Source organism: Colossoma macropomum, unplaced genomic scaffold (assembly GCF_904425465.1).
Source record: "Colossoma macropomum unplaced genomic scaffold, Colossoma_macropomum, whole genome shotgun sequence".
Taxonomy (NCBI): domain Eukaryota; kingdom Metazoa; phylum Chordata; class Actinopteri; order Characiformes; family Serrasalmidae; genus Colossoma; species Colossoma macropomum.
The window spans coordinates 24,298,513-24,324,577 of NW_023494789.1; the positions used below are offsets into that span (position 1 = coordinate 24,298,513).

Genomic DNA, 26,065 nt, shown 5'->3' on the forward strand with positions numbered 1-26,065 from the left:
AAATAAAGGTTTATTTACAACCAAACAAAATAGTACTAGCTTTTACATGTTGTCAGTAGCGATATTCAGTGTTTAAATGTTCATATATTGACTCACACGTGCTGCATCTCCACAGTAATACAACATACACGTTTCCTCATAGTCCTCCAACATGTCTCATGTCCACCAGGCGGCGCTGCGTCCTCCAGCAGGAGTTCCGTGATTCTAATTCCGTGTCAAACTTTTATTTAACTTTTATAAACTTCACTTTGTTACCAAAAAAGAACTTAGAAGCTTTTGGATGAGCTGAAATAAATTTATTTTAAAATTGTAATTCAAATGTGACAAAGTGCTGAGGTTAAAATAAACAGTTAAACAGAAAAAAGATACAAAGCAAACAAACAGCACACTGTTAATCAGAGAGCAGGTTAAAATAGAATTATCTATTAAAACGTGAAATATTCAAGAACACAAGTCCAGCAGCGAGCTGGTAATGTTTGACTTACACACAAAGTATAAACGCTTCTTTCAAGGACCTTTAAAGATTTGATGATTTTTGTGCAAATGTCAGTTTTTTGTTTAAAAGACGACCATTTTCAGCACTTCAGAAAGTGACTAAACACTACACAGGATCAGATGAAGCTACATATAGACAATTACATTAACCATCAAAGGGTAATTTTTCTAAATTCCCCCATAATTCAGTGTGTGAGATGTAAACAGAATGATTGAGTGGTTTGGTGTGAAATGGTTCAGATTTCTTTACAGTGGTGGTGATAGGAACCAGGGGTCGCTATGACTACAACACAGATATAGACATTTTATTTACTATCCAAAAACACCAGTGAACCTACACATCTTTCTAGTTTTATACGGAATGTTGATGATGAGAAAATAGCAGAAAATCTGAAATAATGTTTTCTAGGGGACTATTTGCCTCACAGTGCCTTGAATGTATCCTTCCGCTATGAATATGTTTCAGGTTTAAAAACACTGTAAAATGTCTCAATCATCAGGCTAGAATGAGGCATTTCACATGAAACCACTCCAACTGACTTTGTTTACATCTTAACCGTTCACTTATGCAGACATTTTAGAAAATTGGGTGGGCTTCCCCTTTAAACATTAACATTAACAATCTTCTCTGAGTCTTTGATTAAGAAAATAAAAACATTTACCACACAGTGGTGCATTAAGGCCTCTAAAGCTCAGAGATGTTAAAGATGCAGTAAAGCAGCTTTCACCCATTACTAAAACACAGACTTTAGGCTACAGCCACTGTGTTTTTTTTAAGATTTCTTAAAGGAAAACTGTCTTTATGCTACCTTTAATGATATCCTGTGGTTATAATTGGTGGCGTTATCAGTCAGACCAGCTTATAAACCAGACACAGCTAGAAAATGATCATAATAAATAAAATCACTTTTAGAAAAATCAGGACGCTAACACTGAAATGCCAACATCACCCACTGCATTGAAAATACTTTAACCTTCATTCATAAGATATATTAGCTCTGTGTTATTGTTATTAATAATTATTGCTATACAAGACACATACATACATATAAATATCTAAATTATGTTTCTGCTTATTGGCAACACTGATAAAATCATTAAAACGTTCGATTTTTAACCCTAAAGCCAATAAAACTTGGCAAGGTTTATATATATACACACATCCTTCATGAAACGGCATTAAAGAGACTTTATATAAGTTATTTAAGTTATATAAGTTTTAGACTTTCTCCTTCTGTATTGCTCTTTCTTAATTACAGAGGGAATAATAAGCTGTGATAATTCCTGCAGCTACTCTGTAAAGCACTTTCTTCTTATTTACACTTCATTATAAAACAAGGCATCAATAAACGAGGCACTGATTTGTAGACATTATAGTTCAAAACAGTGTTTTTCTAATAGCTTAGTCCTGGAGAGAACGATGGTCCTGGCTGTAATGAGTCTTCCACACCGCAAGGTGGCATTGACACCTAGTGTTTTTTCCTAATAGCTTAGTGATGATCAGATTGGACGCCTACGCGAGTGAGCGTGCTATAGTGGGCAGATTTATATCCTCTGCTGTAGCGAGTCCTCCACACTAGAGGTGGCGCTGTCATTTAGCGAGGCGTCCTCGCGGCACGGCTGCCGGACTGGAGCAGGATACCGGTGCTTTAACGTGACTCCTCCAGCGCTGACGGAGCACAAAGTCGTAGCTCTCAGAGGGACACATGGCGTAGAAAACATTTGCTTTGTCCGGCAGCAGCAGCTCTGATAGAAACAGTGAGAGTAAATATTTAAGAGAATTTAAATAAGGCCACTTTATTAGCAACACCCACCTTTTGCTTCTACTAACTGGCCACTTTATTAGAAACACCCATCTTGTGCTTCCACTAACTGTCTACTTTGTTAGAAACACCCCCTTGTGCTTCCACTAACTGGCCACTATATTAGAAACACCTGCCTTGTACTTCCATTGATGTGTGAAGTTGTAAGGGAGGGGTTTCTAATAAAGTGGACATGTTTTCAGATTGTCTTTCTTGAATGGAAGTGTATCTAAGAAATTATTACATAATTCACAATATTAATTCACACTGACATTAAATAATGTAATTTAATATATTGTTATGTTATCTGGATTTGAGAAAGGTACGTGTATAAGCTGGTGTAGATTTAAGTAATTCCAATTAATCCCACAAAGTGGATCTGAAGTCTTTTAGACTGTATAGGCTGTGTTCACCTTTGTCGTGCGGCAGTATCTGAACGAGGCTGAAGTCGCTGCAGCTCATGTTCTCCAGGTTGTGTTTGGCGAGAGCTCTCTGCACCACCTGACTCGTCTTATCCTGGCTGGTTATCTGACAGAGCAAAAAACAAACAAATTGTCTACCAACTCGAAGAGGAAGAAACAAATACCATACAGAGAATCTTTGCTGAGTGATGGGTGGTTATATAACACAATATGTACAAACAGTGCAAGCAGAACACTTCTTCTTGAGCCAGAGACATTTCCCTTTCCTCCTTAAGTAGTGCAGCAGTGGCCTCTTTTCCGCTACAGGGCCAAATGGTTCTGAGCACCGAGGGTAACGGTTCCAGTAACTTTTCCACCTGGACACGTTTGGACACAACAATCTTAAAAACCAGACTCATAGTGTTTTGTTCAACTTGGTTAGCTAACCATGCTTAGGGCCACAGAACCGTTCAGCAGGATGACGTAAGGGCATAGCGATTCGCAGATTGGTTCCACGTTTCTGTCGGTATTGTGCTTCCACATCCTGCGGTGTTATTTCAAAACCGAAAACAATCCAGTAAGTTCAGTTTGTTCATATGGGTGGCAGATAAAATTTTAAACCCACCATTTAATAAACATCAAAGCTTCAATCATTAATGTCTAAATGTTAAACTGCGCTGCTAACCAGGAGAGAATAGCTGGTTAGCATTAGCTTAGCTAGCATGCTGCCAGCTCTGCTCACCACAAAACAGGTTTGATTCTGACTAAAAGAAGCTTCACTGACACAAATTTAGATGACAATGACTCAAATCTGAGGAAGCTGAGTAGCTGGAGTTGCAATTCTCTTCCATAGTGCTTGAAGCTGCAGTCTCCTAGCTAAGCTAATGTTAACCAGCTCCTCTGTCTTAACTAACTTAGCTAAGCTAAAGAGATCCAAATACCCCAGTGCAGGTTTGATTTGACTACTCGGTGCCCTGCTATCAAAAGTATAGATGATAAATACTTATAGCAGTGGGAGCAAAGTTGACTGATTGGTGTTGGAGTGACAGAAAGTCTATAGTGTTTTAAGCCAAATCGTGCTAGGCTAAGCTAACACAAGTGTAAAGACTCAAATCTGAAAGCGCAAATTCAAATGTTTGAGGTTGAAGAGACAAAAAGATTAAAAAAAAAAAGAATTGGTGGTGCATTGAGGTGTATCCTGCTGGTCTACGTTAATGCTAGTGTAGTTAGCCAGCTACAGGTTCCACCCACCACAGTACAGGTGCAGTCTCAGTAATTGATTTTCAAACAACACCTGTTTAGAGGATAAAGAATCTGAGAGCACGCCAAGTGAATTCAATATTTCAATAATCGAAGCTAGCTTCAGGTTTGTGGAAATTTAGATATTAAAAACAATATTCAGAACTGTTTTGCCAAGTGTTAGAATGCAATATTGAAATAAATTCTCATAAGTTGAGATGATGAAGGGACATCCCAGAATAATAAGCCACTGTTAACCTACAAAAATAGGTTTACTTAAGCATCTAAATTGCTTTTATTTTTATATTGTCATATACACCAAAACTGTTTGAAATTTTAACTGCATTGTAATTTGAATTTTTGCCCATACCACCCATTAGTAGCGCACCCTGTGTGTCCTAAACAGCACGTACCAGGATGCTTTTGTAGACGTTACCGATGTCCAACTCCATGCTGACCCTGATGATGCAGGAGTCGCCCACCTCCTTATTAAACACAGGATGGGAGAGGGCAGCGCAGGAGGAGGACGATGATGATGACGATGGAGTAGGAGATGCAATGTCAGAGCTGAGAGCGGAGTGGTCCGGCTGGGGGGAGGATGAGGCAGAGGAGACAGCGGAGTCTGTGGAAATGTTCTGGAGGGATCCAGACTGCAGGAGAAACAAACAAAAACACTTCTTGTCAATTTTAACAGTACGATCCTAAATAAAAGGGTTCTTTAGTAAAGAAACTAGTTTTACATAGAACCATGAGCACGCAAAGAAACACTTGCATGCCTTAGTGGTTCTTTGCATAGTGAAATGGTTCTTCAGATTGATGGAGAATGTGTTGTATGGCTCTGCTTTATGGTTCTCTTTATCCGACTCTCAGTGTAAACTGTGTAGCTGTAAACAGGATCCTCTGGCTAAAGCGTTTTTCTGAAGCAGGTTCAGGTTTCTGTTCACAGATTGATTAAGCTACAACTGTCAGCACACAAGTATTCAATCATCCCAACAATAAAGATTATTGATATTTTTACTTTTTCCCACATTTCCATCATGTTAGGATGTTATAAGCATTCAGCGCATTGTCAGCTTACACTTTGCCGAAAGTTCTGTCCATAAGTACCTCAAAGCATCATGGCACGCAGGAGTAAGGTGGATACTGCTCACGTTTACTGCTGAACTTTTGGCATAAACAGTTTTAGGTTGTGTTGAAATAATGTTCATCATGAATGGACCAACAGAAAAACAGAAATAGTCCAAACTTACTTTAAAAATCTGATTACATTGATTTCCAACGCAAATTAAAAAAATCCTTCCCCTGTTAAGTTACCATTCTAGACATGTGAGGTTTTGTTCTGACAGCAGTGATCTAAGTTATAAATGAAGAGAAAACATACAGTTCAGTGAAGGCCATAATCAGTGACTGTGTGCTGTTTTTGTGATTATGTCTGTGATACAGCAGTAGAACTGATTTGTTGTGTGATGATAACTGTTAGCATGGTGTTACTTAACAGTTTCCTACAGCTGAGTCAGTGTTTACACTCAACACTGACCGACTGCATGCACACATCAACCACACACGCACAGCATCTGACCGGACACTTCTGCAGATCAGGTTTCAGCTCTTAGAATATAAACTACTGTAAACATGTAAAAGACATGTAAAAAAAGCTTATTAAATTGAGTAGATTTCAGGATTAAAACCCAACTACACTGTGTACTTGACTCTGTGGACCCACACCAGCGTTCCACAACCTCAACACCATCTGGTACTGTCCTTAACTGAGTAACTAATTTCTGCAGGATGAAGGGTATGTAGCATATGGGCTCTTCAAGTTTTTAAAGAAATGAATAAAAAAACTCTTCACCTGTGGCTTGTGTCGGAGGGGGGGCAGGTCGTCCATCTCTGAGCCGCTGGAGCCGGAAGACGACACGCTGATCTGATCTGCATGAGCTTTCTCACTGCTCAACAACCTGCACACACACATACACAGGTTGTTAAGGTGCATCTCAGTACAATGATGTAGGCTAGCTACACCACAGTGATTTAAAGAGCCAATAATACAATTTTTATTGTATTTTTTCCCTTTTAGGTCCTTTTATAATGTTTACGTCAAAAATAATTTATGCATGATCATTTTCTATCCTCTCTTTATCCCTTACAATTAAACAAGCTGTTTGTATTACTGTGTCTTTAAGACTGGTATATGCAAATGAGCTATGTTTTGATTGGTTGCCCTATGTTGTGTCTCATTCATAAAGCACCCTGGGTCGAAAAGTGAAAAAATTGTTAAGCTGGGACCAAAATCCTCAGTGACTGCTGTCGTCTGAATACTAAATACACCTACTGAGCATGCATACCCATGGTGCATTGCGTGAACACGAGCCGAAGTGCTGAACGTCGTGGTTGTCAGTGGAGTGGACTGTTCAGATGGTTTTAGCAAGCTGTAGTTAGCACACTGGCTAACTTAGCACACTGCGAGGGGGTTGGGGTGTCCTTATTCAGCAATATTATGAAGCTCAGGTATATATTTTGTAGACTTTAGTGGACAGTTGTGGTCCAACATATCAATAAATTGGGTCAAAAGGAGCTGTTTATCTGTTTCATTCTGTGCAAACCTGGCTATTCCCTTCTTCTAATTTAATGCTAGCTTGCTAGACTTCTAGCCTGCGAGCCAGCGTGGACGAGCTACTGTTAGCGATGGTGCATCTTGTTTGTTTACAACTTTACAGCAAGAAAACATGCACTGTAATATAGGCAAGACTAATATGCTGTTCACCAGTAACACTTTTAAAAAATTTACAGACTGAATGCTGACATCTCAGTTTAAATTTAAGGCATTTCTGATCTGATCAATCAAAAGAGCAGCTTTAGCAGTGGTAGATTCCCATAGATTCCCATATGTTTTAACACTGACTTTGTTCCACTGCATATTAATTTTATGTACATAATCTGTCCAACAATATGGATTTAATGTCTCAGTGGCTATTTTGTTTGAGAGAATAAACCTCCCAAACCAAAATGCGGGATGCATTTTTGATCCCCAACAAGACAATATAAGCACAGGGCCCTGAATAAACTATAAAATCATTTATACACAATAATATTTTTTTTGTATTTATAGACAATATAACAGAATAAAAACAAATAACCATAAATACTGTAGAACACAGAAAAAAGATTTTTCTTTAATACTTGCTAAATCGCTTGTCAGACTGTGAAATTGAAACAGCTTCGCTTGGCCAGACTTTGTTTTGGCTCAACTTGGCTCTGATAGTTAGTGCAATGTATAGTGGGCATACATGCCCAGCGGGTGCTTTTAGCATCTTCCATTCATTTTGAAACTTGAACAGTGTTAGGTGGTCTGACGTACGAGCTGATTTTCTTGCCGATGAGGCGCTGGCTCCAAAAGCTCGGAGAATTAGGACACGGATCCACCGGAGGCTCCAACTCACGGGACAAATCATAACTACACAACACAGACCATAATCAATATTAGAAATAACACCAGTGCAGCATTTAGGAACACTAACTACATGTACATCAACCCTACACAATCTGGAAATACGCTTATTATAAAAAACCACATAAATCTAGTTCTGCCATTGAGATGTTAAAGCAACAATTTGGCAAAAAATACAATTTACATAATGTAGCTAACAAGCAATAGAAGCTTACACCCCACTAATTAGCATGGAGCTAACCGCATGCCTACATCATCTCACACTCACTTCAGACCGTGTCTCGAGCTGTTATGAGTGCTGGTTGTGCGATGCTAATCGGTGGGGTATAAGCTTTCATTACTTGTTAGCTACATTAGCCCAGCAGCTGCAGAGCTAAAACTACATAACACGCAGACTGACCTCTGCTGGTCGGAGAGGGGAGTGCAGTTGCGGAGCCAGGAGCAGACTGCGGGGTGAGAGGGGAATGAGTAAAGAGAGCAGGACGCCTGCAGCACCCGAATATGAGACAAAATCTCGAACTCCTAAATACAGAGATAGAGAGGGAGACAGAGACAGAGAGAGACACACACACACTGGTCAATAAAGCAGTCCTAACACACATTCCTTGATGCATGTAAGTATATTACTGTGTGTATACTCACTCTTCTCCTTTTCTCAAAGTTGATGAGGCCTCCCTGAGATAGCGAGCAAGCGAGAGAGAGAGAGATAAAGAGAGAGAGAGAGATGTAAATATATGCATAGAAGTATATGCATTTGGGTATACAATGTCACTGGATGTGCATATGGATGCTTGATTTCATTTATTCAAATTTCCTTTTATACTATAATAATTTCTTTTATTATACATTTCTTTCATTGGTTTGGAAAAGGAGGACAGATGGGTAAGAACTGGTGAAGAGGACAGCGTGGCAAGGACAGGTAGGTTACATAGACGGGACGAGGGGACAGGCAGAGGACAAGGAGAGAAGAGAGGTAGGAATGGCAGGGGAGAGGATGATAGGAAAGACAGATGGGTCAGGAAGAGAGGACAGGTACATAATATAAGTATAGAGGACAAGTAGTTAGGCCAAGTGAAGAGGACAGGTAAACAGGTAGAAAGAACAGGAGGACAAGTGGAGAAGACAGGTTGGTCAGGCAGAGAGGACAGGTAGGTCAAATAGAGAGGACAGGTGCATAGGACAGGTAGGTCAGGTAGAGAGGACAGGTATGGAGAACAGGTAGATCAGGTAGAGGGCAGGTAGGTCAGGTTGAAGTCTAGTAGAGAGGTCAGGTAGAAAAGATAGAGAAGACAAGTAGAGAGGACAGGTAGAGAGAACAGGTAGCTTAGGTAGAGGTCAGGAAGATGGGACAGGTAGAAAAGGTAGAGAAGACAAGGAGAGAGGACAGATGGGTCGGATGTCTAACCTCCACAGTGTCGGGCAGTGCAGTGTCCAGCATGGTCAGAACAGTCAGGTATGTGCCCAGGTAAGGAACCTCCCCACTACTGCAGCTCTACACACAATAACAATAAACCCATCACACCTAATATCACAGAAGTCACCACTGTGACTGAAAGAGGAAGTGTGCAGCTGATTGAGATTTATAATTCCGTGATGAATCCAACGGTAAAATTAAAAAGAGGAACTGACTGTTGATTCATTCAGAGGAGTTACGTATATGAAAACCCCTGCTGATGCTGCGTGAGCTTTACTGCTGCTGTTTCTGACTTCACTTTAAATCAGACGCTTGTTTCTATCAGCTCTGCTTCAGTTTCCATCAGAGTGTGTCTATTTCAGCGCTGTGTATAGCACCACTTGCTTCCCCTTGGGGGATACTAGATGCCATCTTAAGAGCTCACCCATCACTGTCTGAGTTTAGTTAAAGTTCATTAGAAAAACTCTGAGTTAACATAAAAGTAGACTTCAGCAGAAGAAATCAAGAGAACCTTGCACACTTTTTTCTTCTTACCCTAAAAATGGCAGGGAAAGCAACAAAATACGTTAAAATGCTTATTTTATTCAACTTAATGCCCAACCAAAGTATAGGGCATACTCTACTGAGCATGTTTGAAGGGCAGTTAGCCCAGTGGAAGTCCGAGGCTCCATGGATACACACACACACACACACACACACACACACATAAAAAAGGTAAATGTAAATGTTTAATGGTTTTATTTACAAACAGAGTTACACTCCACTTATAGAACTACTACTGTTAGCAGTAACACTAAGGCCATTCCACACTGAGCATAATGCAAATAAATAAAAAAAATTGCGGAATGTAAGGACATGATTTTTTTCACATCAAAACTCCACACACCAGATGCTGGTGTCTTGGTGACTTGCTTCTCATGAAACAGGCAAACTTCTAAGAACATCTTTAAGTGCAAATAAGATCTTTTACTCCTCACGGAACTTTCAGATGGTGATGCTGAGCTACTGTCCATTTTGGAAAAGTGTGTAGTGTTTTCACCATCTGGAAAATCACATTTGTGAGCCAAGATACTGTAAGTTATACATGTGCACAAACAAATCATGCTCAGTGTCCTACTGTTTCTACTCACTGTAGGAAAATTGAAAGGTACTCATACCTTTTCACCATATTATGTGATACATCCCAAAGTTTCAGTTCTTTCCCAAAATTAAGAGTAGGTTCTGTGCGAATGACTAAAAAACATATTTCATATATTTTTTTCTTTTAGTTTCCATTCATTGAGCGCCCTCTAGTGTATAGCAGTCATGTTCCACTAAACAGTGTGTGTAGCTGTTGCTCTTACCATGTGTCTGGCGGAAGGGCTCAGTTTCGGTGATTTGGGGGCCGAGGATGAGTTGCCTGCACTCAGCCGGGCCCCATCCTGAAATACAGAGTCAAAAGATTAACTCAGAGCCAAAGGAACCTACACAGCAGAGAAAGAGCTTAAACAGTACAACAGCGTGAGCGCTTTTAGCATCAGGCTGCCTTGTGTTTGCTCTTTTATCACATGCTGATACAGAACGCAGCAGTTGGGTGTGAAATGTGACACTGGAACTGGATCAAGAGTGACTTACCAGCCTGCGCTGGAACAAAGACCGACAACAGCTTATATTACACTCTTAAAAAACATAGTTCTTTCATAAAGACAATGGTTTTATATAGAATCATAAACACTAAAAAATCATTTGCATGCATAAATGGTTCTTCGCATGATGAAACTTCATGGTTCCATGGACTTCATGGTTCAATAAAGAACCATTGTCATTACTAAAAAACCCTTGAAGAACCATCTTTTTAAGAGTGTAGACTGAGCTCTAATTCATCCCCCAGCTGCTGCTCTGAGCTTTAGCGTGTTAAAGTGTCCCCATCTTACTCCAAATGTAGTTGATCAACCAAGGCACGTTTGGTGTCTAAAGTGCTTCTTTAGTCTCGGTTTTGCTTCTAAATCCTCTCCAACTCCCCGCCCACACGTACACAGACCGCCAGGCACTGTCAAGATTTTGTCACTGGCTGTGTGTACTCGCCTGATAGGAAGCTAATCTTTGTTTATGAAGGTAAATGCTGGCTAGCACCAGCAGGGTGATAATAATTAGCCTTTCAGACTGAAGCTGTAGTAGCTGGATCAAAAAAGCTCAGAGTATTACATTTTAAAAAGTTATTCCGAAGTTTTAACTAAAACATATAGTGTTCTTCCTGCAGCGCTATTTTAAAAAATGTGATTGCTGGCTTTGCACATTCCTCATACGGCCCATTCCTGACAAAATAGGTGGTTCTAAAGCTAAAGAAGCAAAGTTAAGACACCAATCACATCCATTGCTTTAAAATTGATGTAATAAGGGCTGAGTGACTGCTGTACAGCTCAGACTGGAGGTTTGAGTCTCATGTTTCTGTTGCAGGTTCAGAGGAACACTGTTATCTGTGTTCAAATACTGCTATCAATCTGCTCAATGGAAAAACACTGCACGCACACACACACATACACACATACAGAAAACGCCACTGAGGTGCTCAGACGGAACACAGGCAGGTGTGCAGGTGCAGGTGGAGAGAACACACACCTCCTCCAGGATCTCTCTGGTGGTCAGGACACAGTTTTCATCAGGGAAGCTCTCACACAGCTGCTCAAAGGTGGCCACACTTTCTCTGCAATTGTAAACCAATTATACTCCAATTATAATATAATTACAAATCAACTGCAGTCTAATTACAATCTAATTACAAAACAACAAAAAATTCAATTACAATCTAATAACAGGTTATTTAGAACAGCCTTTTCCAATTTGAAAATCAGTTACAATCCAGTTACAAACAAACTAATTACAATCTAACTGCAATCCAAATACAAAAGTACAATAAACCAATTACAATCTAACTACTAACTCATTACAAACCTAATACAATTCAATTACCATCTAATTACAAACCAATTACAATCTTATTACAATCCACCAGTTTCATGTGTATTTTGGCACTTGATCACACGTGTGTGAAAACATCATGTGCCATTTCAGACATTGGTCAGACATGATCACATATTATTTACATGATGTGACAAGTGTTTACTTCGTGATGTGATGTTATGTGTCACCATGTTTTTTTTAGACACTTCACATAGGAAAGGTGTCTTCTCTGTGAGGGTAATTACTAATTACAAATCATAAACCAATTATGATCTAATCAGACAAAGATCATATCTAAAGTGCAGGAACATAAATAAGTCACAGTACAGACGGAGAATCAGTTACGATTAATTACATTAACACTGAGTTTAAAGCTCAGAAGCCGCTGCTGTTACCTGCTGACCACAGCCCAGGTCTTTTTGAGGCGGTAGATGGCGTTAGACTGCAGAGCGGAGAGGATCGCTCTGAGAGACGATAAATTCCTCAACTGATGGCACTCCTGCACACAAACGCCGAATTACATACAGAGACGTACAGTCACATATAAACTAAAGAAATAAAGCAATGCATTTTACTGACAGTTCTGATTTATGACTAAATTAAGCTATTCCAGCTCCGCCCACAAATTATAGCAATTCTCAATACTAAAACAGTCTCAGAATTATTTGGAAATTAACTTCTCTTGAAATGTTATACATTCTTATATTAAAGACAAAACAGCTATCTGACCTCTATCCTCCACCAGAGGGCAGTGTAGAGCTACTGAGACTACTGCAGGCATCTAACGGCTACTGAACACCATCTAAAGACTACCACAGATGTCTAAAGGCTACCGCACATAATTTAAACACTACTGCAGCCATCTAAAGGCTCCTGCAAACTATCTAAAGACTATCGCAGCCGTCTAAAGGCTACCGCACACCATCTAAAGACTACTACAACTGTCTAAAGACTACCGTACTCCATTTAAAGGCTACTGCACAACGTCAAAAGACCACTGCAGCCACCTAAATGCTACCACACACTGGAAGAGAAGCTCTGCACCACGGAGCAGACGGCTCTGATAAACATGAAACTCAACATTTAACTCTCTACTCCTATCGATTTAAGGTTCCTCACCTGTGCCACGGAGATCCATTTCTCTATAATGCGTGCCCGCTGCACAGGGCTTGTGAGTGGGCACTGGGCCGACCGGCACATCTGAGGTGACCGGGGTGATCGGGGTGGACGAGGTGATCTGGGTGAACGGGGTGATTTGGGTGAGCGGGGTATGCTTGGAGAGCCAGGTGCGGAGGTGGAGTTTGGACACAGCAGTGAGGTGATGACCCAGTTGGTGACCGCGTTAAACTGAGCGATGGTGGCACGGACTGTCGGAGCCAAACTCCGGTTCTCCTTCTTATCCCTCTGAGACCAAACGCAGCCCAGGCAGTGGAACGGAACCACACGCACAAACAGATCCTGAAACAAACACCAAGCAAGTTTAATTAAAAAATAGCACAGTGAAAGATCTAAATTTACAGTATCCCCAAATGCGGTCAATCGGGTTCGTCTTAGCTTTTAGATATAGATCAAGGCTTGAGGTGAGGGTGATTTAGGCATGCAGTTAGCACCATGCTAATATAAGCTTTTATGACACATTTTTCATAAAATCATCATTAAATGATGATTTTTTTTCTCATAAGAATGAATGAGGTGCAAAAGTTTGTTTACCCAGCTTATGTCATGTTGAAGTCCATTAGCAACACTATTAACCACTTGGAATACCTTAGCATCCACCTACCAACACCCTAGCAACCACTTGGGATACCATAAGCAACCACCTAGAAACTCCCTAGCAGCCACCTGTGATACCATAGCAGCCACCTGGCAACACCCTAGCAAGCACTTGGGATACCATAGCAACAATGTAGCAACACCATAGCAGCCACCTGGGATACCATAGCAACCTTCTGGGATACCACAGCAACCACCTAGAAACTACTTAGGATACCACAGCAACCATCTAGCAACACCTTAGCAGCCACCTGGGACACCATAGCAACCACCAAGCAGCCACCTGGGATACTATAGCAACCACCTAGCCACACCCTGGCAACCACCTGGGATACCATAGTAACCACCTAGAAACACCATCGTAACCACCTGGGATACCATAGCAACCATCTAGCAACACCCTAGAAACCACCTGGGATACCAAAGCAACACCCTAGCAAGCGGCACAATCACTTTTCTAGTTCTTATTCTGCCAGATTTTTGTCTTCTAACTCGTTATGCAGTTTCTGAGACATTGACACCGCTCCAACTCCAGAATGTTCGATCTGCAACCACCTCAGATACCACAGCAACCACCTAGCAACATCCTAGCAACTGCCTGGGATACAAAAACAACCACTTATCAACACCTTTGCAACACTTAAAACACCATAGTAATTAATTAGCAACACCATAGCAACCACCTGGGAACTGCTGAAGCTTCACTCTCTTGTTGATGTTAATGAATATGCATCATCTGTCACTGGGTTCATCAAGAAGTGTGTGGATGATGTGACTGAAACAAAGCAAATTCGCACACTTCCAAACCAAAAGCCATGGATGAACAGTGACGTCCGAGGTCTGCTGAAAGCTCGAGATGCAGCTTTTAAATCTGGCAACAGTGAAGAACTCAAAGTTGCCAGACACAACCTGAAGGCTGGCATCAGAGTTGCTAAACGCACCTACAGCACACAAATTGCAGCCTACTTCAACGTCAACTCGGACCCCAGGCGAATGTGGCAAGGAATCCAAGCTGTTACTGACTACAAGAGTCAAACTAACAGCTCTCCATGCACAGACGCATCCCTTCCCGCTGAACTCAACACCTTTTTTGCCCGCTTTGAGGACACTGCTCTGGCGCATCCAACCACCATTGCCCTGCCCTCCACCACCACAGATGAGCCACTAACCCTGGCTACAGAAGAGGTGTGGAGAGCACTGTCGCGGGTTCCTACCCGGAAGGCAGCTGGTCCAGACGGTATCCCAGGCAGAGTAATAAAAGCGTGTGCCAACCAACTCGCGACACCCTTCACAGACATTTATAATGTCTCACTGGCGCAGTCCATCGTCCCTGCCTGCTTTAAAACAACAACCATTGTCCCCATTCCAAAGAAAACCAACATCTCCTGCCTGAATGACTACCGTCCCATCGCTCTCACACCCATAGTGATGAAGTGTTTTGAGAGGCTGATCCTCCATCACATAAAGAACAGCCTCCCGAGCACCCTGGACCCACACCAGTTTGCATACCGGGCAAACAGATCTACGGACGATGCTGTCGCCTTGGCAATGCACACCGCACTCAACCATCTGGAGGGAACAAACACATACGTCAGAATGCTGTTTGTTGACTTCAGCTCCGCTTTCAACACCATCATCCCATCCAGACTGGTCTCCAAGCTCAACATCCTTGGAATAACTAACTCCCTCTGCAACTGGATCATGGACTTCCTCACTGGCAGACCACAGTCTGTCAGAATGGGTGACCACACCTCCCCCACCCTCACACTCAGCACCGGATGCCCACAAGGCTGCGTACTCTCACCCCTGCTCTTCACCCTGCACACCCAAGACTGCTCTGCCAAGCACAGCACCAACACCATCATCAAGTTTGCTGACGACACTACAGTCATCGGCAACATCACCAACGATGATGAGGGAGCATACAGGGAAGAAGTGAAGCTCCTCGCTGAATGGTGCACTGCCAACAACCTCTCCCTCAACGTCAGCAAAACCAAGGAGCTGATTGTTGACTTCAGGCGGGGGAGCAGAGTGCATGCACCGCTGAGCATCGAGGGGACGACGGTGGAGAGAGTGAGCAGCTTCAAGTTCCTCGGGGTCCACATTTCTGAGGATCTCACCTGGTCACTGAACACATCCCACATCATCAGGAAAGCACAGCAACGGCTCCACTTCCTCCGACGGCTGAAGAGAGTCAACCTGCCACAACAGCTTCTCTGCAACTTCTACAGATCCACTGTGGAGAGCATTCTGAGCAGCTGCATCACAGTCTGGTACGGCAGTGCCACTGCTGCTGAACACAAGGCCCTGCAGAGAGTGGTGAAAACTGCCCAGCGCATCACCGCGGCTGCCCTCCCACCCATGCAGGACCTTTACAGCAAGAGATGTCTGAGGAAGGCCCTCTGCATCTCCTCCGACCCCACACACCCCAGCCACCCGCTGTTCCAGCCTCTGCCATCTGGAAGGAGGTACAGGAACATCAGAGCCAGAACCACCAGACTCAGAAACAGCTTTTTCCCCCGTGCTGTTAAACTGGTGTCACCAGCTACACTACCCTCAACCTGAACTCATACAGACTGACCTCTGTTCACACTACTTCACACCAACCTCAACCTGATTAACAGACTGACCTCTGTCCTCCCCCTACTATCCCTCAGATCGCCATCAGCTCAGAGACTGTATGCACCATGCACTTTAACCCATAGTTTGTTGCTCCCTGCCCTCTACATACCCTATTGCACCTACTGTTATATTAACAGTGTTAACGTACCAGCACACCTACTGCAGTGTATATACTTGTATTTATTTTCTGTATTTATTGTTCTATGTCCCTGCACTATGTCCTGTCCTGCACTATGTTGTCTGTAATTGCACTGGAGATCTAGCCTAAAAGTGTTTCGTTGTACTGTACAACCCTGTTTCAGTATAATGACAATAAAGTTGAATTGAATTGAATTGAATTCACAATCACTTTGCATTTTCTTTAGGAAATGCACTTTTCTAGCTATATATTTACCTTCCATACAGAAACAAAACTGATCTTTTATTTACATCTTGACCACATTACACTTACAGCGTCCAGCCGTGTGAGCTGCTCTGCGATGTCCCGCGCAGAGAAGCTCAGTAAACTCCCTGTCTCCACACGGTCCAGCCCGAGTGACCTCTCCCCACAGGACCTGTCCACTGCAGGAGCACTGCTGACCTCTGACCCCTCGACCTCAGCTCGCTTATCTGCACACAGAGGGAGATACACTCTATAGTAAAGATACAGTGGTCCAAATATATAGCGGACACAATGTATTGTAATAGATAGTGGACAATGTATTCTAAAAGACTTGGAGTACCCACAATGCACTCTGTCATAGGCAAAAGAGCTACTGTCTGAGCAACTCTGTGTAACATTAACGATTTAAATTGTTCATATTTGTGATGAAAGTGTTCACTGTAATGGTCTTCTATAATGATTAGAGACTCTCACTGTTGTTTACTATAGTGGTGTAGTGTACTCTAATGTAGGGAATAGTGATTAGGGGTCATTTTCTGTTTGCTACAATGGTGTTTTATACTGCTCCAACGTACGCCGTAGTGATATGGTTGACTTTTGTTCACTATAATAGTATTCTATGGTGTGCCAACGTAGGGAGTATTTTGGGCTCAATTTTTGTTTGTTTTTGTTTTAGTAGTATTCAATTGTGCACTTACGTAGGGAATAGTGATTAGGTTCCATTTCTGCTCACTATAAGAGTGTTCAATAGTGCGTCAATGTAAGGCATAGTGATAGGGGCCACTTTTGTTCACTATAAGAGTGTTCTGTATTGCTTCATTGTAGAGGATAGTGATTAGGGATCCACTGTTGTTCACTATAATAGTGTACTATAGTGCTTTAATGCAGGGAATAGTAATTAGGGGTCAAATTCTGTTTGCAATAGTAGTGCTCCAATGTAAGGCATAGTGATAGGGGCCACTTTTGTTCACAATAGTGTTCTGTAGTGCTCCAACATGAGGAGTAGTGATTAGGGGTCAATTTGTGTTTGCTATAGTAGTGTTCAATAGTGCACCAATGTAGGGAATAGTAATTAGTGATCAAATTCTGTTTGCAGTAGTAGTGTTTTATAGTGCTCCAATGTAAGGCATAGTGATAGGGGCCACTTTTGTTGAATATAATAGTGTTCTGTAGTGATCTAATGTATGGAATAGTGATTAGGGACCATAGTGAACAGTGACCGTACAGGTGTATACCAGCAGAGCTGTTTAAGAGGTGTTCAGGTCATTTTCAGCTGAATCATCAACACAAAATAAACACATCCAGATACAGTTACAGTGATGTTCAGTCTGTGGGTCAAAGTTCACAAGGCAAAATGCTAAACATAGACTATATCTGTGTCCCAACCGTACAGCATATTTCAAATGTGTCAATTTTCGAGTAAAGGTACTAATGCCCCACAAAGCAATGCAAGGCAGAATAGGAGGAGGCTTTGAAAACATGATGGACTGTTGGATGCTGAATCCATCAGTAGCTAGCTGACAAGATTAAGTTAGAACTTACTTTTAACAGACAGTATTATGTTTTCATAATCCGATTAAATTCATTCCAATTATAGATTCAGACTGAGGTATTTATATCTCACTCTACTCAACAATCTGATTAAAATCTCTGTTTACATGCAAATCACAAGTAAAATGATGTCAGATTCAGGAAAACGTATTTCACATGTACTTATTAAAAAGGGCGAGGGGAAGACGCTGTGTTCTGAGACACATTAGCTGGACGCCCGTCCCACCGCTGTCTTTTAAAGCTCAAAGCATAAACTTCGTTTCCTCTGCAGACTAGTTTCTGTTCCCGCCATATTTAGCATTATAAATTTTTGCTATGATGGTTTTTGAAAATGGTTCTACATACGACCCAAAAGGGTTCTTCTCCCGTCATGATGTCAACACTGTAACAATAGAAGAACCCTTTTGGGTGCTATATAGAACCCTTTTCAAAAAGGTTCCACATAGAAGTATCAATAACACATTTATGCACATTTTCCATCAGTCTGAAGAATCCTTTCATGATGACCTTTTATTTAATCATGCAAAGGGTTCTTTGAGTGTTCATGGTTCTATATTAGAGCCATTTTCTTTACTAAAGAAACCCTGAAGAACAATATTAAGAGAGTACTGTTTTGTGCTTACAGTGTAGCTACAACCAAAATTAAGCAAAAATGTTTCTCAGACTATTTTTATTAACTGTTTATTTTATTTCTTTTCACACTGCTTTGTTTACTAAGCAAGTGGACTCTTACACTGTCATATAAACCTCATGTGTCTGTGCGTATAAGCTGACCTTCCTCCTGTAGGGAGTGCAACAGGGCTTCGGCCTGGCGTGCCAGGCGTCTGAAACAGAGCCGGTGACGCAGGTGGACACACAGCAGCCGGAGCGCCTGGTGCTGAGGAGAATCTCTAAAATCCTCCCAGAACTCATCCAACCACAACCGCACCAACGGAGGGAGGGAACTGTGGAGGAGAACAGAGGACAGCTTACCTCCGTGTGTCTTTGTCCATTTCATCATTCTTGGCACTCTAGTGACACTGACATGGTGGTGGTGTGTTCAGCAGTTGGAGTTTTTAAACACTGTGTCCACTCACTGTCCACTCCTACCCTGTCAGTCCACCTTGTAGATGTAAAGTCAGACGATAGCTCATCCGCTGCTGCATAGTTTGTGTTGGTCATCTTCTAGTCCTTCATCAGTGGTCATAGGACGCTGCCCACAGGACGCTGTTGGCCGGATGTCTTTGGTTCTCAGTCCAGCAGCTACACTGAGGTGTTTAAAAACTCCAGCAGCACTGCTGTGTCTGATCCACTCGCACCAGCACAACACATACTAACACACCACCACCCCGTCAGTGTCACTGCAGTGCTGAGAATGATCCACCACCCGAATAATACCTGCTCTGTGAGGGTCCTGACCATTGAAGAACAGGGTAACAAAGTATGCAGAGCTGCAGAACTACAAAGTATATGGTCAGTGGCACTAAAAAATGGACAATAGGTGTAGTGGCTGGTTGGTGTGTGTGTGTCACAGTGAGAGTAACTGCTTTGGGAACAATAGTTAATTACAGTTCATACAGAGTGAAGCTGATGGACACATGAAGATTTAATTTACTTTAAAGCTGTAGTATTATGGGCTGGAACACCCTGCAGGGAGTGTGTGTGTGTGTGTGTGTGTGTGTGTGTGTGTGTTTATGTTACTATAACTCACCTTCTTATACACACACTGCTGTCCAGGTTAGTGATCATGTCTTCCCTGCAGAGACACAAAGCACAACACAACACTTACAAACCTGAACACGTGGAACTCTCTCTCGTCAGAGTTTCAGCTGTATTATTAACACACTGGAATCTGATCTGCACTGTAGTCTCTCTATAGACACACAATAGAGCAGCACATTCTTTCCTTTAAGCTCAGAACTCGTATTCAGGAGGAACCTGTTACACAGAGACATGCACAGCCTCTGCCCCTTTATACACACACACACACACACGCGTGCACACACACACACTCTCAGCTCTTCCTGTAATGATAGATGAATCTGTTTCTCTGTTTCTCACATTATAATGAAATTAAAGAACTTTCTGTATGAAATTACGCTGCACAGAATCTCAACTTAAAGCAATAGCTCAGCATAAAACCCATGTATCCTAGTTTCCCCACCAAGACGTGCTTGGTTCCCAGATGGTAAGAGGCAGCTCACTGGCTTTTCACTCATTTTTCCTTATTTTTTCTTTAGCTATACTTTGTAAACTAGTTTAGTAAATAATTTGAATCCAGCACAATGTCAACAACATCATCTTAAACAAAATTATTCTATATCAGGGCTAGTCGTCATTTTTCCTCCAAGTAGTTTGTAATATTTGTCTTAATTTATGTTCCAAACTAAAAGTCTCTGTGAATTTGAAATCTGTTTGAGAAGAATGAAAACTAGTTATACCTTGCATGCTAGGCAGTGGGTGGTCTGAGGGGGAACCAGTAGCGGCATACAGTCAGCAGGGGGCCAACCTTATCGAACCAGTTTATACTCCACCAATTAACACTGTGCAAACTATGAGGCTAATGTAGTGAACAAGCAATGCAAGCTTATACTCCACAAATTAGCATTGTGCAAACTGAGGCTTACGTAGTTGTTAAGTAATCACAAAGAGACTACATTGCATTATCTGAATTTTGCCCATCCTTTCACAAATTGCTAATTGGTGGAGATATAGTTTCCATTAGTATCTTAGCTACTTTAGCCTCATAGATCCGGAGCTAAAACTACTGTGGGAATTAGATTTTTGCTGAAATATCGCTTTAACTCAGTGCTCCTCACCTCTGAAAGAGCAGCTGTATGAGTGTGGAGGTGCAGGTGAAGGCTCTGTAGGTGGACAGGAAGATTCGAGGATAGTCCGGCTCGTCACACTCCGGTTTGACCAGCTCGGTGACCAGCCTCTGCAGAGTGGCCGCTTTGAGCCGTCGGACCTTCAGCGTCCGGTACTGCACACAGCCGCGGGGGCGGGACTCAGAGGAGTGGGTGGGGTCAGTGAGATCAGCAGGGTCACATATGCGGTGAAGGGTCACTCCGTACACAACACCATCCTCCACCTCCTCACCCCACTCCTGCACTGGGTCCTGCACACAGACACTCACAATCAGAACTCAGTACAATACGGCGGCGTCTCCACACACATCTGATACACAAATGAGGAGTGGCTGAAAATGAATTCCATCTTCAGTTTATTAGAGCATTCAGCATTACAGAGAACAATATTTAAAACATGCTAATCCCGAGTTCACATGTGGGCGAGTTACTGTATTAGCCCTGAGATAACACTCTAGCCCACACACTAGCCCTGAGTTAAGTCAGTCCTAAATTAACACACTAGCCGAATTAACTGTTTAGTCCTCAACTCATTAGTCCTCAATTAACATGCTAGCCCAGAGTTAATTTGTTAGGCCTAAATTAATACACTTGTCCAGAGTTAACTCGTTAGTCCCCATTAGTTCTCAGTTAGTAAACTAGACCAGAGCTAAGCCATCAGTCCTCAATTAACACACTACCCCAGAGTTAACTCATTAGTGCTCAACTCATTCGTCTGTAATTAGCCCAGAGTTAACTCATTAGTCCTAAATTAATACATTAGGCCAGAGTTAGCTTGTTAGAACTCAACTAATACACTAGCCCAGAGTTAGCTTGTTAGAACTCAACTAATACACTAGCCCAGAGTTAACGTGTTAGTACTCAACCAATACACTACAGTACGGTTAAATTTTTAGTCTACAATTAACACATTAGCCCAGAGTTAACTCATTAGTCCTAAATAAACACATTAAACCAGGGTTAACACATTAGTCCTCAATTAACGCACTAGCTCAGAGTTAACTCGTTAGTCCTCAATTAGCAAACTAGACCAGGGTTAACTCATTAGTCATCAATTAACATGCTAGCTCAAAGTTAACTTGTTAGTCCTCAATTAACACATTAGCCGAGTTAATTAATTAGTCCTCAATTAACACACTAGCCCAGAGTAAACCCGTTAGTCCTCAATTAATGTACTAGACCAGAGTTAACACACTAGTCCAGAGTTCATCTGCTAGCTAATGTGGTAGTCCTGATGTAACACATTAGATCCCTGTTGACCTTCCAGTCACTTAAAATCATTTCAGCTCTATAAGAGGCCTGAAAACCAGACTGGAGTGTGTTGTTGTCCAGGCTTAAGTCAACTGTCTGAAGGCATTTCTCAGAATCAAACGGAGTCAAAGCGTTCCTGTTCCTCATTACCCGATACAAATCAACGGCTAATAATGAGAAACACAGGCAGCTGACCCAGTTCCACCAGCAGAAAGGACGTTCCACTTCACATGCACTTAAACAAACACCACAAGAACAGGAGCGGAGCCAGGCTTTATCTGAAGGAGTCGAGTCAATTGTTAACTTTTCTGAAAGGAGCTCGTGTTGGTCCACGTTACAGTGGAGAACCTGAAAGGTCAGAACCAGAGGGCAAACGGCGGAAAAACACTGACTGCGAAACCTTCTGAAACATCAACCCACAGAGACAGTTCAGAAAAAAAACACATTTACTTCATTTTCTTTTATGTTTGGTGTGTAAAGTCTGCTCCTTTAGTTTTAGCACTACAGCTACGAGGCTAATGCAGCTGACAAGTTACCAGGGATAAACTGTTTTTTCCTGACCTACAGGTGGTCAGACTCCCCCCGAGCTAATAAGTCAGTGCAGGCTCACTGATCACTTTATTTAGATTAGAATACATCAAATAACACATCTTGCTAGCTTGTTAGCAGGCTGTTATAAATACAGGTAGTTTGAACAACTGAGCCAACACCACAGAGCTAAAGTAAAGTTTGAGATAATATTTAGTACTCAAATATGCCCAAATCAGCTGATCAGTCATCAATAAACCTTCAACTAACCTTGCTGCTAGCTAGTAGTTTGTGCGCTATGCTAACTGGTAACATTAGCCATTGTAACCAAGCTGCTGCAACACCTCGTTCCGACAAAACAGACACAAACGGGGAGGTTTTTACTTTACAACAGAGTCTGACTGTGGTAAAGCAGTTAGCACTATGCTAACTGGTGGGGTATAAGCTTCCATTACGTGTGAGCTACATCAGCCTTTTAGCCTTGGTGCTAAAACTAAAAATGCAGAAGCAACACAGGATCCATAGCAACAATCTCATCACAACAGACTGAATCAGTGTAAGGCACTCAGCCGGCCCTGCTGAGGAATCAGGAACCGCCGACCAGTCCGACCGGCCGCAGGACACGAAGGAATTCCCCACAACGCACTAGGGCACTTCTGAGGAAGCAGCATCAGTCTGAACTGATTAAACCACCAATCACAGTACAGCAAACGTTAGCGGAGCAAATCTGTTTTTGTTATTGTTTATGAATTATGATTTATTCGATTCATTTGGTTAGATTACAATTCTTTAGAAAGCCATTTGATTCAATTTGTTTAAGATTCTTTGGGTAACAATTACACAGTACTTCTTTAGGAAATTATTCAATTCAATTTTGAGGAAATTGTTTGATTCCATTATGATTTTTTTGGAACAATTCTTTTTGATGCAATTATGATTCCTTATGAAACAATATGAATCAATCATTATTCTTTACACAATTTGATTATGCAAAGATTTAATTTGTTAATTCTAGGAAACAGTTTGATTCGATTATGATCCTGTAGGACATATTTCAAACACATTTTCTTTTGGTAATAATTAGATTATGAAATTAGAAATTGTTTGATTCCATCCTGGAACAATTCTATTTGATGTGATTATGATTCTTTAGGAAACAATACGGTTCAATTATGATTCTTTAAACAATTTGATTTGATTACTAAAAGATGTAACTTGATTGTGATTATTTAGCAATCAGTGATTTGTTGTGATTCCTAAGGAAATGATTCGTTATTGATTCAACTGTAATTCTTTAGAAAGGATTTGATTTGATTCTGATTCTTTAGGAAGTAATTCAATTCAATTGTAGTTATTTATAAAATTATTCAATTTAACTATTTCGGTACGATTCATAAATTCAAGGATATTCATACGTTCATGTATCTTTAAAAAACACAATGCACAAATATAACTGGACAAACTGCTTCTTCAGTGGTAGACACTAAAAACACTACATAGAGCAGAACCAGATCAGAAAAGTTTCACTGTTATTGATCACACAGTTAGCAAACTCAGCTTTAGTGCTCAGAAATATGTTTGTCCATTAAACCTGACTGTTATAGAGATACTAATTAAAGTCACCCATCTGACAGCTAAAGAGCTACTACAGTAAAATAATCAGTGCAGTAAAAATAAAGCAAGCTTTAAACAAAGCAGCTCCAGCAGAAGCAGCTCAGAACACCACTTAAACATCACATTAACATTTAAATACTACTTAAACACTACTTAAAATACCATTTAAACATTTTTAAACACCACTTAAACATCATTTAAACATTTAAAAACACTAAACACCATTTAAACACCACTTAAACATTTAAACAGTTCTTAAACACCACTTAAACATTTAAACACTACTTAAACACCATTTAAACACCACTTAAAACATTTAAACATTTCTTACACAGTTCTTAAAACATTATTTAAACTTCACTTAAACATGTAAACACTACTTAAACGGCATTTAAAAAACACTTAAACACCGCTTAAACATTTAAACAGTTCTTAAACACCACTTAAACATTATGTAAACATCACTTAAACTGTAAACACTACCTAAACACCATTTAAACACCATTTAAAGAACACAAACACCATTTAAACACTACTTAAAACACGATTTAAACATTCAAACAGTTCTTAAACACCACATTTCTTACAGAGTACTTAAAACATTACTTAAACGTCATTTAAACTGTAAACACTACTTAAACACCATTTAAACACCACATAAACATGTAAAGATTACTTAAACATCACTTAAATATTACTCAATCACCATTTAAACACCACTTCAACACCACTTAAATACTTAAACATTATTAAAACACTATTTAAGTAACTCACACTGAAACTTCTTAGAACATCCAGCATCTCTCTGACAGGAGCTACCAGCCTGAAACTGGCTTCTGGCTCCAACGTTCCGTTCCACCTTAAATGATGCAGCTTTTACCATTTAAGGTGGAACGGAAAATTCGAGTAAGAAGCCGCGACTCTGTTCTGATTTTGTAACGTCTGTGCTGTAAAATAAAACGCTAAAGCTGTATGAGAGGAGTGCTCAGCAGCTGAACCTGTACGGCAGGTAATGAAAATAAACCTAAAGTCCAGCGGATTAAATGAAGTACTAATCGTCCATAATCGATAACTAATCGGTTACATGAATCAATGATGCTTTACCATTGATATCTGCCATTTTCCCATGTCGTTCCTCAGCGCGGTAACAGCAGAACCCCATCAGCTGCCCAGCGCGAGCTCCTCTGACCGTCTCTGAGCGCCAGCTCAATTACTGTGCGCACGAGCCTCTCTCTCTCTCTCACACACACACACGCACACACGCACACACACACCCCTCAGGTGCGCTGGTGAGCGGGGCGGTGACGCCAGGGTGACGCACGAAGGTGTTCCTCTGAGGGTTTCTTAAGGGCGTCCTCACCCTGCTCATAATCTCAGCACGTTTCATATTCAGATTTCAATTTAGCAACAATAGACTTCCTTATTAATTTTAAACAGCAAACAGAGTATTTCTGATTCAAAGCACTTACGGTTTTCCTCCTCTTGAAGTGTTCGCTCTGAAGTGGTCATTCATTTAATGCTGGGATTCTTTATGTTCCCTATGTTATCTTATATACCCGTCAGATTCGCTGCTGTGCAACATTTTAAGCGCATTTTAAAGAGACATCAGGTTAAATCTGTGCAGTCAAACGCACAGAAAAATCAAAGCGCCCTCTGCAGAACACAGCCGGAACAGCATATTCACATCCGATTAGTCACAGAGCAGAAATTCAGCCACGTGCATCATAAGAGAGTTGGCACGAGGCAGAGGTGAAGTTGA

The 26,065-nt window shown here is 41.3% G+C and overlaps 1 protein-coding gene across 1 annotated transcript; it reads right to left on the bottom strand.

Moving 5' to 3' along the window:
* Window positions 1-566: 566 nt before the first annotated feature.
* Window positions 567-25,538, bottom strand: rgl3a (ral guanine nucleotide dissociation stimulator-like 3a). The gene is made up of 17 exons (XM_036570629.1): window positions 25,411-25,538; window positions 20,866-21,164; window positions 19,758-19,802; window positions 18,842-19,011; window positions 16,586-16,743; window positions 12,859-13,197; window positions 12,135-12,238; window positions 11,398-11,482; window positions 10,143-10,220; window positions 8,791-8,877; window positions 8,028-8,060; window positions 7,786-7,907; window positions 7,296-7,391; window positions 5,790-5,895; window positions 4,351-4,587; window positions 2,711-2,825; window positions 567-2,241 (listed from the first exon to the last, which is right to left on the bottom strand). The coding sequence occupies exons 1-17, from the start codon at window positions 25,432-25,434 to the stop codon at window positions 2,087-2,089; spliced, it is 2,253 nt and encodes a 750-aa protein (XP_036426522.1). The 5' UTR covers window positions 25,435-25,538; the 3' UTR covers window positions 567-2,086.
* Window positions 25,539-26,065: the final 527 nt, after the last annotated feature.